Source organism: Euleptes europaea, chromosome 13 (genome assembly GCF_029931775.1).
Source record: "Euleptes europaea isolate rEulEur1 chromosome 13, rEulEur1.hap1, whole genome shotgun sequence".
In the NCBI taxonomy this organism is placed as follows: domain Eukaryota; kingdom Metazoa; phylum Chordata; class Lepidosauria; order Squamata; family Sphaerodactylidae; genus Euleptes; species Euleptes europaea.
The window spans coordinates 61,748,657-61,763,879 of NC_079324.1; the positions used below are offsets into that span (position 1 = coordinate 61,748,657).

General features: G+C 46.0%; 1 protein-coding gene across 1 annotated transcript in view; it reads left to right on the top strand.

Moving 5' to 3' along the window:
* Positions 1-15,223, top strand: part of KNTC1 (kinetochore associated 1) — a 73,581-nt gene that overhangs the window by 32,421 nt on the left and 25,937 nt on the right. Inside the window, 9 exon segments of the mRNA XM_056859768.1 lie at positions 5,132-5,295; positions 6,174-6,278; positions 6,533-6,661; positions 7,949-8,065; positions 9,185-9,294; positions 9,968-10,175; positions 13,722-13,811; positions 14,397-14,568; positions 14,679-14,737. Of these exon segments, the coding sequence (XP_056715746.1) occupies positions 5,132-5,295; positions 6,174-6,278; positions 6,533-6,661; positions 7,949-8,065; positions 9,185-9,294; positions 9,968-10,175; positions 13,722-13,811; positions 14,397-14,568; positions 14,679-14,737 (1,154 nt within the window).

Genomic DNA, 15,223 nt, shown 5'->3' on the forward strand with positions numbered 1-15,223 from the left:
CATGTATATTTAGCTTGGCCTTACTAGACCATTTTAAAGTGATACAAGCCCTGCAGTTTCCAATGCTACCTCCAGGTTATGCTATTGCTCCTAACTATGCAGCTTCTATAGCAGCTTCTATAGTTCATTCCCCTTCACAAAGACAAGCCTTTCCAAATGCTTTCTCTGATGAACCTTGTTGCAGTCATTCTCGAGGGAGACAATGGCTCACTAAGGCAGCAATGAAATCTCCCTACAGAGTGTAGAGGACTGCCTTTCTATGGGTCAGGACTCTGGGGAACAAGTTAGGGAAGAAGGGGAATTTGTCTCCGATGATGAGGGCCCCACTGCACAGGAAGAACAGCCAAAGCTTTTTTCTGCTGATGAATCTCAATCTCTCTTGGCCAAAGCTCTGTTTGCCCTTGATTTAACAGAGGAACCCAATACTCCCAGCGAGCCTAAACCTAAGTCTGGCTGCAAGGGAAAGAAGGAATACTTTTTGCAAAATGACTCTCAAAATAAAAAAGTTCTGCTCCCTGAGCACTTTGAGAGAGTTATTAAAACAGAGTGGGATAGCCCCACACCAAACAGACAGTTTGCAGCAAGCACTAGAAAACTGTACGAGATGGCTCCTTATGCCATGCAGCTATTAAAACTACCAGTAGTGGACGGCCCTGTGGCAGCCCTACAAATGACTTAGTGCCTGAAGATGGAGTTGGATCTATTACAGATCAGTTAGATAAGAAAGCGGAGTTTCAGTCACGCAAGGTGCATGAGACCTCTGCGTTGTCTGTTCAGGCTAATACTGCAGCAGCCATTATGGCTAGCTGCAACAATAACTATTACGGCTAGGGCATCTATTTGTTGGGCCAAGAAACGTCCAGCTGATACCCAATCCAGATAAGAGGGTGGCCGAGGGCCTTTCTAGAATTTTAAAGGCTTCCTCCTTTATAGCGGATGCCTTATTAGACGCACTTACCTTCTCAGCCCGAACCATGGCTGTTAGCACCACCATCAGAAGAGCTCTCTGGTTAAGGCCGTGGCAAATAGATTTCCGAGCAAAAGCAGCTCTGCTGGCTCATCCTTATGAAGAAAGGAAGCTTTTCGGGGAAAGATTAGATTCTATCCTGACTCAAAGAAGGAATAAGATTAGATTGCCCAACAACAACAAGCGCAGAGAGTACCGATTCTCCCAGCCTTTTCGATCTTCTCAAACCGGTTACAGGTTTTGATAGGATCATGGAATCCCAGGGGCTACTTTCGACGATTTGGACGTGGAGGAAGAGGTTCTCAGCAATTCTTCCGCAATGACAGGTCAGAAAACACCAACAAGACCACCAAGCAGTGACGCCAGCCCACTGGCCGCGGGAGGTCGTCTACAGAAGTTTATTCCTCAGTGGCTCCAATCCCAACCAGATGCTTGGGTGCTGCAGGTAATTCAACAGAGTTACCTGATAGAATTTTCCCATCTGCCTCGAGACCGCTTTGTTCAATCCCCAAGATCTCATCATCAGGAAAAGCACACAAGGACGATGGATGCCATAACACACCTCTTACAGATCAGAGCCATAGAGTCTGTTCCAGCCAAAGAGGCATCAAAAGGAATATACTCAATATTCTTCACAGTCCCCAAAAGATCCGGGGACTGGAGGGCCATCCTAGATCTGAAATACTTAAATCGGCATGTACTACCAAAACACTTCAGGATGGAGACCCTACGCACCATCACAGAGTTGGCTTCTGCCCCCAGGGTGTTTTCCAAGATTCTGATATCGGGGGTGTCCCTTCTGAGAAGGGGAGGAATACAACTTCACCCTTATCTGGCTGACATACTCGTATGCTCCCCATCAGAACAGCTGTCCAATCAACATACATCCAGAGTAATCAGGTGCCTAGAAGACCACGGATACCTAATAAACTCAAGAAAAAGTCAGCTAGCACCACTTCAGAGAATCCAACACCTGGGGGTCATAATAGACTCTACAATCAACTCCGTGTCGCTTCCAGAGGACAAGGCTCAGTAGTAGTCCCTCCTAGCCAAGGCCACAGCTAGATCCAACACTGTCAAGGTCATGGCCCAGCTACAGGGTCTAACGATTTCATGCCTGGGAGCGGTTCCATGGGCACGCTTCCATGCCAGGCCACTTCAACTGTTGCTACACCCTTACCAGTCCTACATCACTCACAAGATCGACTTGACCATCAGAATGTCGACCAAGGTAAGAAAAAGCCTGGCATGGTGAGCAAACAAGCAAAACTTACTCAGGGGACAACCTTACCTACACTACGAGCCGATCCAAGTCTTCACGGATGCGTCCCTGGAAGGCTGGGGTTCCACCGTAGAGGAAGTTTTGCTCAAGGCACCTGGAGCTCAGAGGAAAGGTCCTGTCATTGCTGGAAATTAGGGCGGTCTGCCTCGCTCTACTAGGCTTCAGTCACCGGCTGCAAGACAAACATGTTCTAATCCGCACGGACAATGTCTCAGCCAAAGCACATCTAAACCGCCAAGGGGGTTCCAAATCCTCAATGCTTCATCAAGAAGCAGAGAAGATCCTTGTATGGGCGGAACAACACCTGAGGTCCTTGACAGCGGAGCACATTCAAGGGACATTAAATGTGCAAGCCGACTGGCTCAGCCGACACTTGATAGACGAGGGAGAATGGGCTGTTTCCCCTCAGAACTTCAAGATGGTAATGGAGAAAATGGGAAAGCCTTCCGTGGACTTGTTCACCTCCTCCCAGAACCATCTACTTCCTCGATTCTTCTCACGCTACTACCACCATCAAGCGGAAGGGGTCGATGCTCTTCTGTCACCATGGCCCCAGGGAATCCTTTACGCCTTCCCTCCTCTCTCCATTCTCCCAAGAGTTATAAGGAAGATCAGGTCAGAGCAAGCAACAGTGATCCTGATTGCTCCCGATTGGCCTTGACAGCCATGGTACCCAGCGTTGAGGGAACTGTCTCAACAGCATCCATGGCGTCTTCCCATCGTCAAGGACCTCCTACATCATGGTCCCATGACATACCTGATTCCAGGCTGGTTCAAACTAACCGCCTGGAAATTGAAAGGGACAGGTTACTAGCCCTGGGCCTTAGCGCGGAAGTTACCAATACCATCTTAGAAGCTACGCGACCTTCCACCAGACGAATTTACAATTATATGTGGAAGACATTCACCCTCTCGTGTAAAAGAAAGTCAGTTGATCCTATATCTCCTTCACTCTCTCAACTCCTTAACTTCTTACAAGATGGAGTGTATCAGAAGTTAAAGGCCAACACGCTGAGAAAACAAGTTTCAGCCATCTCCACTGTCATCCCCGTTTTAGACAGATTCCCATTGGCCAACCACCAGCAGATTCGGGCTTTCTTGAAAGGAGCGGCTAACTCCAACCCACCGGTGGTACATTATTGTCCCATGTGGCGCTTACATGTTGTCCTCAATGCTCTAACTAACCTTTTGAGCCATTAAGAGAGGTATCCATCCGTTTTCTTAGGATGAAAACGCTTTTTCTGACAGCCATAACTTTGGCCCGGAGAGTGTCCCAATTGGGGTCTCTCTCCGTCAGAAAGGAACTTTGCATTTTTCATAAGGACAAAGTAGTTCTGCGCCCTGACCCTTCCTTTGTTCCCAAAGAAAATACTTCCTTTCATCGGCTCCAGGAGCTCCATCTTCCCTCCTTTTGTCCGAATCCTTCAAACCCAAAGGAAAAAGTGTGGCACACACTGGACTTACGAAGGGCACTACGGATCTATATCCGCAGAACTGCTCCCATACAACAATTGCATTCCCTATTCATTACCATTTCGGCTCCAGGGAAAGGCCACAAGATGTCTAGATCGGCCATCAGTGCTGCCATCCGACAATGCATTGTGCAGGTGTACCTCTCCATGGGTTTATCCGTACCAAAGGGAATTACCACTTATTCTACTTGAAGCGCAGCAACTACAGAAGCTTTTAATAAACTTGCCTCTGTCGAAGAGATCTGCAAGGCTTCCATCTGAGCTTCCATCTCAACCTTTATCAAACATTATCGCATTAATACATACGCCTCTGCAGATGCAGCCTTCGGCAGACGAGTACTCCAGCAGGTGGTGGGAGATGATGATGAGTAATTCCCACCCTAAGGCATAGCTCTTGGACATCCCAAGCTTTTCAAGATGCCCTGTCCCCAAAGCGGGAATGAAACCTTGAACGCTTACCAAGAAGGTTCCTTCTGCTCTGGGGTACAGGGCATCTTGCCCACCCACGGAACAACAACTCATCAAATAAATAAATAAATTAAAATTTAAAATTTAAAAAAAAATATTCTAATTTAGATAGTAATAACAGGACTTGCCATTTTGGGCCTCCTTCTCCAACTGTTTATGTTACATATGTTATAACAACACTGTCCTCTATGCTTGTGTCTCACAGTTGCTTAAAATGTTATAGGTACAGTTAAGATGTTATTCTGACTGTTGTGTTTAGCTTGTCTATAGTTAAACTGGAAGTTAAGGAGATTCACCTCAGAGGACAGGAAGTCAGAAATTTAACTCCTTCCTCCCCGAGCAGTAGACGAGAATCACCCAAGCTTTTCAAAATGCCCTGTACCCCAGAGTAGAAGGAATCTTCTCGGTAAGTGTTCAAGGTTCCATTTTCAAGGGTGTAGCCTTTTCTGTGGCCCATGTATCTGTCGAATCCATAAGTCCTCTGCAGGTTGTGATATCTTCCTTCCATCTCCTAGCTCGGGTTGCTCCCTCAGAGAACAGTTTGTGCTGCCTCCAGCCCAGAGCCTCCTTGCCCTCCTCAGGATTGCCTAAATAGCCTCTACTGGCTGTGATGTCACTTCTGGCTTCCTCAGCCAGCTGTGACATCATTTTCTTCTTGTAGAAAGAGATTGATCTTCAGACTGCTGCTCCAGGGCCTCTTCGTCACCTTGTGTTCATGCTTGTCAGCCAGCCCTGGCTGATCTTGTCTGTTCTGTAGTGTTTTGTAAGGTGCTTCTGGGTCCCATCTAGAGCCACTGAAAACAAAGAGTATGTTTGCTATTGTCTCATTCCAGTGGGTTTCCAACAGCATGGCTCACTGCCAGTCAAGCATGCCTTACAAACCCTTAACGTCCATTATAATATAAACCTTCAATTCAATATTTGGGTGGGATTTTTTTCTAGGGAAGAACCTCTGCTTGCCCCTTAAGGCTCCCATGTCTGTTCTGCTCGACAAGTTGCAAGAATGTAGTCAACATGAATTGAGCTTGAGACTGATTAACACCTCTTTGGGGTCTGTCGTTCAGCACGTAATAGGAAACATCACGGATGTTGACCTGTCTGCAAAGGTATGTATCATGGCGTGAAACTACTTGGATGATGCCTATTCTAGTTGTGTCTGATGTTGAATGCCTTTCAGATTACCAAAAATGCTGTGTATGTAACCTGTGTGCTTAAAACTTGCAGTTCTGCAGGCCGAGCCAAATTGAATTTGGGTGTGTTTGCACATTGGGCGAAAGAAATGTAGGCACGTTCTTTATGTTGCATACATCTGTCCCAAATGCAGTAGTATTTCTGTTTGGCACTAACAGCTTCTCACTCAAACCGCTAATTAGCCAGTGCCAGTTGGCAGAGGACAGATTGGGAGGAATGCCTCAATTCAGAACCCGGCAACATTTAAAGGGCAGGTGGTGGGGGGAAGCCCTGATGCTTTAGGAAAGATGGCATTATTCCTCCGGAGCTTCTTTCTCTCTGGCTATTACAAAATTTAAGGAAGTCATAGAATCGAATAGAATAGAATAGAATAGAATAGAATAGAATCATTGAGTTGGAAGGGACCACCAGGGTCATCTAGTCCAACTTCCTGCACAATGCAGGAAATTCACAACTACCTCCTCCCAACACCCCTTGTGACCCCTACTCCATGCCCAGAAGATGGCCAAGCTGCCCTCCCTCTCATTATCTGCCTAAGGTCATAGAATCACCATTGTTGACAGATAGCATCTAGCCTCTTCTCTTCAGAGCAGAAGGAGCCTTCACGGTGAGTAAATCAAGGCTCATTTCGTAATATAATGTTTTCTGCTCATGTCAGTGGATCACTCTCTGAAATATGGGGAAATAACAGCACTAGTGATTCTGGACACATGTAAAGTGTTAGAGGAGTGGAAACAAAAGCCAAGCAAAAACATCTAGCCATGATTCCAGCATTGTGTTTTCTGTCCACCAGCTGTATAACCAGGATACAGTACAGGATGCCATAGGATGTCTCACTGCAGTGATGCACTATTCTGAGTCGAAGATTAAAGATAATGTAATGGCCCTGCTGCACAAGGTGAGCATGTACCAATGCCATAGGATACCAGATGGGAGGGCAATTCCTTTTGTAGGGAGCTGGAGCCTATTCCCTCTAACTCTTTCATAGTACCCCGTTCATTTCAGTGGGGCGTCCGCAAAATAATTTCTTGGGTAATTGTGCCCGTTTATTCCAGGGGGCTGCACCACTTTAAACAAGCACCTTTTAAAAATATTCTGCGTTTTTAAAAAAAAAGTGTCCAAAAGTGTTTAATTAAAGTCTGCATTTTGTAGGTTTTCAACAGTCGCTACATAGATCACAGTCTGGCACTAGGCTACTGCTCTATATTGACCAAAAAAATGATTTATGAATATCTCTGGGACATGATCAACAAAACGTGGCAAAATTACAGCAAGGTTCTGGTAAGTCTCAGCTTCGCTTCGAGTGATTGGTTGCATATGTAAAACATAGTACTGTGCTCACCTTTATTCACGAGTGATCTTGTGTACAAAAAAGCTCTACCCGTGAATTCATTCATTCAATCATAGAATCATAGAGTTGGAAGGGACCACCTGGGTCATCTATTCCAACTCCCTGCACAATGCAGGAAATTCACAACTACCTCCCCCACACACACCCAGTGACCCCTACTCCATGCCCAGAAGATGGGGGGAGGAAGCCTCCAGGATCCCTGGCCAATCTGACCTAGAGGAAAATTGCTTCCTGACCCCAAAGTGGCGATCAGCACTACCCTGGGCATGCAAGAAAGGGCCACTAGAGCCAAGCACTGATGCAACCCTTCCTGCCCTCCCTCATTATCTGCCTAAGTTGACAGAATCAGCCTTGCTGACAGATGGCCATCTAGCCTCTAGTTAAAAACCTCCAGGGAAGGAGAGCTCACCACCTCCCATGGAAGCCTGTTCCCCTGAGGAACCACTCTGCTAGAAAATTAAAGTTTTATATTAGTTGCTGATTGGCAAATGGCAATCCATAGAAGTTGCATTGCTGTTTTTTTGCATAATCCTACATACCTTCATTCGAAAGTTAGACCTTCCAGATTAGACATGGCACAGCGGGCTTCATTCGAGGACTCAGAGTTCAAATATTTGTTGAGGAAGTGGGAGGGAGCACAAAGCCTGAGGACTTCCAAGGTTCGTTGTTCTCATAGTGACAAACCGTGGCACGTCGGTATGTCCGAATGCAACCAGTGAGTGATGGGAAGACTGGGAAGGGGAGAGCTCACCTTCTGAAAAGGACTTACAGGCTGTGCATGATTGCAGGAAGACATGTAGCACCTTAAAAACTGGCCAGTTCATAGTGGCAAATGGGCGAGTCTCTATACAGAAAAATAAATGGATGGACACTTGAGAAACAGTGGCAATGCTCAGAAACCTATGGGAGAATGCATCAATTCTACCAGAGCACTCTGTGCATCTTAAGGTGCCATAAGTCTCTGTTTTATATTTCATTTCAGAGGGTAGCCAACTAGCCATGTTAATCTGTAGTAGAACAGCTAGATTCGAGTCCCATAGCACCTTGGAGACAAACAAGATTTTCAGGGTAGGAGCTTTCAAGAGTCAGAGCTCCCTTTGTGAGATATCTGTTTTGAGTGTAAAGCAGATGGACCCTGCTTACCCCACTGTAATATGCACACTACAAACAAACATGTGCTTTTTACCCATGAGTATTTGTTTTCTGCTCTGCAACAGTCAGTTGCCTTTGTCGGAGCACAACTTGCCAGTCGCCATGATGATGTGGAAGAAAAGCAGAAATTTGAAGAATTAATGATTGATGCTGAATGGGGCGAACAGCTTGGAAAACTTGGAGTAAGTTTTTTTTTTTTAGTTTAAATTCAGGTTAAATGACAGAAATGTAAATGTAGCTATGGAGAATGGTTTGTATAAGGTTTTTCTGGACGGATGGTGTATTAAAAGTTAGTACTTGGTAGAGTTCTGTAAGGATTTATGAAACTTTCTATTGGGCTACTGGGCCACAATATATGGTGGATCACAGTCCTCACATTTTACTTGTGCCATTAGCTGATAGGAAAAGTTGAGGGCAGCAGGAAAAGAGGAAGACCCAACAAGAGATGGATTGACTCAATAAAGGAATCCACGGCCCTCAGTTTGCAATACCTGAGCAAGGTTGTCAAAGATAGGACATTTTGGAGGACATTGATTCATAGGGTCGAAATGAGTCGGAAGCGACTTGATGGCGCTTAATACACACATTAGCTGATTATGCCAGGTTGCCAAAATCTCGTGGAAATGTTGACATCATTCATAGAATCATAGTGTTGGAAGGGCCACCAGGGTCATCTAGTCCAGCCCCCTGCACAGTGTCGGAAATTCACAACTACCTCTCCCCCACACACCCCAGTGACCCCTACTCCATGCCCAGAAGATGGTCAAAAAGAAAAACCCCTCTGACATCCCTGGCCAATCTAACCTGGGGGAAAATTGCTTCCTCACCCCAAAGTGGCGAAGGGCATTGCCCTGGGCATGCAAGAAAGGGCCACGAGAGCCAAACACTGACTCAAACCTTCCTGCCCTCCCTCTCATGATCTGCCTTAGTTCACAGAATCAGATGGCCATCTAGCCTCCGCTTAAAAACCTCCTGTTCCACTGAGGAACTTCTCTGTTAGAAAGTTCTTTTTAATGTTTAGATGAAAACTCATTTGATTTAATTTCAACCCTTTGGTTCTGGTCCGACCTTCTGTGGCAACAGAAAACAATTCAGCACCATCCTCTATATGACAGCCTTTCAAGTACTTGGAAGATAGTTATCATATCACCTCTCAGTAGTCTCCTGTCCAGCCTAAACATACCCAGCTCCTTCAGCCTTTCCTCATAGGACTTCGATAAGAATGCCAAGAAGGTATGCTGATAATGATGTCTTAGTAAACCTGAGCACCTGTTTAAACTAGCCCTTTTGTTCGTCTGTAGATCTCTTTCCAGAATGTATTTAGAATGCCATCTGTAAGGAAGAAAGAGCTTCTGAGAACTTTGGTTGAGAATTCACATGTGAAAACGGATCTCATATTAAAATACTGCAGGTGAGGAGGAACACAATACCATTAAGTTTGCATCGAAAATAATTTTAAAGTTGTATTGAAATGCCTAGCAAGCATGTGCATTTAAAAGCGGAGCAAATAGTTCTCTCTTTGAGCTCAGATAACATCTTATCAGCGGGTTTTGTCCTTCCTATGCTCAGGGAGAGGTAGGATTTACAAACTTTCACCCTGTCCCTGTGCTAGGACCGCCCTCTGACTTCCAGTTCTCCTCCTGCCTTAGAGGGAGAAGCAGTGTCAGAGCGAGCTCTTGAGTTAGTCTTTCTGTCTTTTTTCCTTTATTCTCCATTCTTTGTCCCAGTCTGTATTCTTAACCATTTCCTATCCGTCCTCATTCCCTCCTCCTCGTTCCTTTTGTTCTGTCGTCTTCAGTCCATTCCCCCCCCATTCCCCCCCCCCCCAGCCTTTCACCCACTGAGGAAAATGGCGGCGACTGGTGAACAGTCTGGGGAAAAACTTTATCTGGGGACGAGGAGCAGGTCACAGTGCTCCTTTCTTCACGTCAGCAGCACATTTAAACAATTAAAAACATTTAAAAGTGAGCAAATAGTTCCCCACCCTCCTTGAGTAGAGAAGTTTACTGCATCATTGTTTTCTGAATCAGGGTTTTTGTTAACGTCCTCACCACCTGTTTCTGTGGCTCTCTGATCTTTTAAAGCTCTTTCCACTTGGACAGTGACGCAGCATTGCAGCTTTACGTTGAGGCACTCCTCCAAAATGCCAGAGCAAGTTGTGTTGAAGGGGAACCTACAAGGGATACTGGGAAGCAACCGCCTGCCTCAATAGTGGCCAGAGCCACAGAAATCATCCCCTTGCTGGGAAGCACCGACGACTTAGTTTCAAACCTTAATGCCATGTTGTACAAGGTAAAGCAAAGTAAACGTAACATAAACATTGGTCAAGAGCAGGGGTGGGGAACCTTTTTTCTGTCTAGGGCCATTTGCATATTTATAACATCGTCCGGGGCCATACCGGCGTAGATCTCCTGGTGGGGGGGGAGAAGCTAGGGTTGCCAGGTCCTCTTCACCACTGGCGGGAGGTTTTGGGGGTGGAGCCTGAGGAGGGTGGGGTTTGGGGAGGAAGACTGCATAGCCATAGAGCCCAATGGCCTAAGTGGCCATCTTCTCCAGGGGAACTGATCTCTATTGGCTGGAGATCAGTTGTAATAGCAGGAGATCTCCAGCCACCACCTGGTGGTTGGCAACCCTAGGGGAGGCTATGCAGAGAAGGCTTGGAGGGTCCCTCAGCTCCCCCAGGGCTTCCCCCAGGTGGGAGGGCAGCCAGTGGCGGACCCAGGCAACCGAGGTGCCAGGGGGGCGCAGCTTGCAGCCTATCTGCAAGGAAGGAAAGAAGGAAGGGAAGAAGGAAGGAAGGAAATAAAGAAGGAAATAAAGAAGGAAATAAAGAAAGAAGGAAGGAAGGAAAGAAGGAATTAAATAAAGAAGGAAATAAAGAAAGAAGGAAGGACAGAAAGAAGCAAGGAAAGAAGGACAGAAAGAAGCAAGGAAAGAAGGACAGAAAGAAGAAAAGAAGGAAGGAAGTAGGGAAAGAAGGAAAAAGAGAAGGAGAGAAAAAATAGAGAAAGGGGGGAGAAAGAAAGAGACAGAAAAAGAGGAGAGAAAGTATAGGAGAGAGAGTGAAAGAAAAAGGAAGAAAAGCGAGAAAAGCCTTCACACATACACACACACACAGCCGGCTCCATGCCACCAGGCTTCAGTCTTCCCTCCTCCCCCCCTCCCCCCCCCACAAAAGTCCTCCACCTGATTGGCTCCCATGCGCATGCTCCGCCGCCAGGAGCGGCCGGCTTTTTCCTCTTCTTCCCCCCTCCCTCCCCCCTCCTCTCGCCGATTAACAGCTGACAGTCAGCGAGAGGGGGTTTAAAGGGCCCGCAGCGTTCCTGCACACTGGGGCTTCAGGGAGAGCTGTGCTGGGCTGTGTTTCTCTGGCAGGGCCCTGAAACTCCCGAGGGCCACCAAAAATGGCCTCGGGGGCTGTAAACGGCCCGGGGGCCGGGCGTTCCCCATCCCTGGTCAAGAGAGTTGTCAAAGGTCAAGTTCTGTTCATTTGGAAAGAAGTTTTGTGCACCTGCTTAAAAATGTCTTATCCACGGGATAAGAGGACAAGTCCTCTTATGGATTGAGAGCTGGCTGAAAAATAGGAAGCAGAGAGTAGGAATCAATGGTCAGTTCTCACAATGGCGGGATGTGAGCAGTGGGGTGCCTCAGGGATCTGTGTTGGGACCGGAGCTTTTCAACCTGTTCATCAATGACCTGGAGTTGGGGTTAAACAGTGAAGTAGCCAAGTTTGCAGATGACACCAAATTATTTAGGGTGAAGAGTTCCAGAAGGATCTCTGCATACTGGAAGAATGGGCATTAAAATGGCAAATGAGATTCAATGTGAGTAAGTGTAAAGTGATGCATATTGGGACAAAAAATCCCAACTTCACATATACACTGATGGGATCTGTGCTGGCAGCAACAGACCAAGAAAGGGATCTTGGGGTGGTAGTGGATAGCTCAATGAAGATGTCAACCTAGTGTGCGGCTGCTGTAAAAAAGCCAAATTCCATGCTGGCCATAATTAGACGAGGAATAGAGAATAAAACTGCTTATATCATACTGCCCTTGTACAAATCTATGGTGAGACCACACTTGGAATACTGTGTACAGTTCTGGTCACCACACCTAAAAAAGGATATTTCAGAGCTTGAGAAGGCGCAGAAAAGAGCAACCAAAATGATTAGGGGACTAGAGCAACTGTCCTATGGGGAGCGGTTAAGACGCTTAGGGCTGTTTAGCTTGGAAAGAAGGCGGCTGAGGGGAGACATGATAGAGGTCTATAAAATTATGCATGGTTTGGGGAGAGTGGACAGGGAGAAGTTTTTCTCCCTCTCCCATAATACTAGAACACGGGGTCATCTGCTAAAGCTGGAGGGTGAGAGATTCAAAACAGATGAAGTATTTTTTCACACAACGCATAGTTAAATTGTGGAACTCCCTGCCCCAGGATGTGGTGATGGCTGCCAGCTTGGAGGGCTTTAAGAGGGGAGTGGACATATTCATGGAGGAGAGGGGTATTCATGGCTGTTAGTTAGAATGGATACTAGTCATGCTGCATACCTATTCTCTCTAGTATCAGAGGAGCATGCCTATTATTTTGGGTACGGTGGAACACAGGCAGGATGGTGCTGCTGCACTCGTCTTGTTAGTGGCTTCCTAGAGGGACCTGGTTGGCCACTGTGTGAACAGACTGCTGGACTTGATGGGCCTTGGTCTGATCCAGCAGGGCCTTTCTTATGTTCTTATGTCTCACTGAGATAAACGCTTCACTTTGGCTGGATCAAGCCCATCTACTGAAGTTCCAAAGCACGCACTCTGCTGAATGTGGCAGTATTAGAGATCAGAAGTGACAATTAAAACATCAGGTTTTAATACCTTTGTGCATAAGGCACATTAAACTATCTTCTATTGAATCAGACCCTTGGTCCATTGAATTCAGTATTGACTAGTCAGACTGGCAGTGGCTCTCCAGTCCCATGCTGAGGTCATTCTCATCACTGTGGCTCAGTGGTAGAGCATCTTCTTGGCATGCAGAAGGTCCCAGGTTCAATCCACGGCATCTCCAGTTAAAGGGACTAGGCAAGTAGGTGATGTGAAAGACCCCTGCCTGAGCCGCTGCCAGTGAGGAGGGGCTGTGGCTCAGAGGTAGAGCATCCGCTTGGCATGCAGAAGGTCCCAGGTTCAATCCCCGGCATCTCCAGTGAAAGGGACCAGGCAGAATGTGAAAGACCCCTGCCTGAGACCCTGGAGAGCCGCTGCTGGTCTGCGTAGACATACTGACTTTGATGGACCAAGGGTCTGATTCAGTATAAGGCAGCTTCATGTGATCATCACCTACTGCCTGGTACTTTCAACTGGAGAGGCCAGGAATTGAACCTGGGACCTTCTGCATGCCAAGCAGGTGCTCTGCCACTGAGCCACAGCCCCTCGACTGGCAGGGGCCGCATGCAGAACCGCTTGCTCTGATCTAAGCTATAGTGTCCCGTAAGGCCCACTGTTGTAAGGTTCCCGCTGAGCATGTAATTTCTTTGATACTGTTATAAGGGCTGTGGAAAAGCCAGAAAACGGTAGTCCAGGTTCATATGATCGAGAGGCAGAAGTTACATCTCGCTTGGTGCCTCAGGCCATCAACTCAGGAGTCTTTAAGTTGCATGTGAAATTAAACTGTAAGATCTGTTAGTATGATTAACACCAGGGGCCTGTTTCAACCATGGGTTGAAGCTGGCTAGCAACTCCTCACGAAGAGGTGGGAGCTGCAAATTAGTGTGTCTGAGCCATACCAGAGTTCCTGTCGTGCAAGCTTTGTAATCAGAACATGTTTCTTTTTCTCTCACTTCAATGTCCATAACAGCTTGATCCGTATGACTATGAAACTATTGAAAGTCTTCTGATGATTGTAGAGAAGGCTGGTGAGGAAGCAGCAAGCATCCCATTGAATAAAGTAAGTGGATACTTGTTGCTGTACTTACCCAAATATAATTTTGATCTTTAAAATGGTCTGTCTTGGATTATTCTTGTTGATGCTGCACATATGCTGTGTCTTAGAGAGAGAACGTATAAAAATACCTAGAAAGGAGCAGGAGTCCAGTAGCACCTTAAAGACTAACAAAATTTCTGGCAGGGCATGAACTTTCATGAGTCACAGCTCACTTCTTCAAATAAAGCTCATGCCCCGCCAGAAATTTTGTTAGTCTTTAAGGTGCTACTGGACTCTTGCTCTTTTCTACTGCTGTTGACAGACTAACACAACTACCCATCATGTTCTAAAAATACCTAGAAATTTGAGGTATCATTTTGTGAAGATTAGGCCCTGTTTAAAAGAAAATGTTTTCTGCAAAGACTTGTTTCAGAAATACGTCGTTCGCGAGCATTGTTGAATTCCTGTTCAGTTCCAAAGCAAAACATAACATTAAGAAATCTTGGCTAAATTGTATTCTTTGAGAATGTTAATTTTTTCCCCTTTGAAATGTCAACTCTTTGTTGCAGTGGGGGAGAAAAACATACCTTCTTTTATCGGTTCGTCTAGGCCCTGGTGCTCATTGAACATTTAAAATCCTACAAAAGATTTTCTGCTCCTGGAGACCTGGAACATCAATATGTGTTCGAACACGGTATTCCTTTATCACCAGCTGCTCAAGCCAGGCTGCCCTTCCACTTGATCTTCTTCAGAACTTCACAGTGTTTCTGGAAAATAATTAGTAAGTTTTTGCTAACAGTGAACATTCAGCCGTTTTTCATACTTAATGTGAGAGAGATGGAGTTTGAATGAGTTACATAGGAAATATATCGCTGGCTCCTCTTTTTACAGCTCCAGAACTGAATGAGGAATCGTTCCCCAAGATTTTTTTGATCTCCAAAATCATGAAGGTAAAAACAAAGCTGCCTTGGGGTGGGCTGATAGGTTGTTGTTGTTTTTTAATTTGTACAAATTACTACCATGATGTGGGTTGATGGGTACCAATTTAAATGACTGCAACACCGTAATCAGACTGGAAATTGGTGGCTATTAACAGTGGTTCATGATAGCTAAGTGGATCCTCTATGTACAGTGGCAATATATCTTGCCTAGTACTAGGGAAAGCCAATAGGGATGGGCCATTGTCTTTATACACTGCTTGTGAGCTTCTAGAAGCATTTTGCTGTTGCAGTCAGTATGCTGGTTTAGATGGACCATGGTCTGATCCAGCAAGGGCAATGCTTATTACCTGTAGTTTTTCCTTGGAGTGAGAGCTGCCAAATGAAAGTATCAGTGAAATTGTTTCATGTATCTTCCATGGGCATAGGAGCAAGTCCCACTCATCTCAGTAGAGCTCATCTGATCCATATGAGCTGCTCAGCTCTTGGACTCAGCAT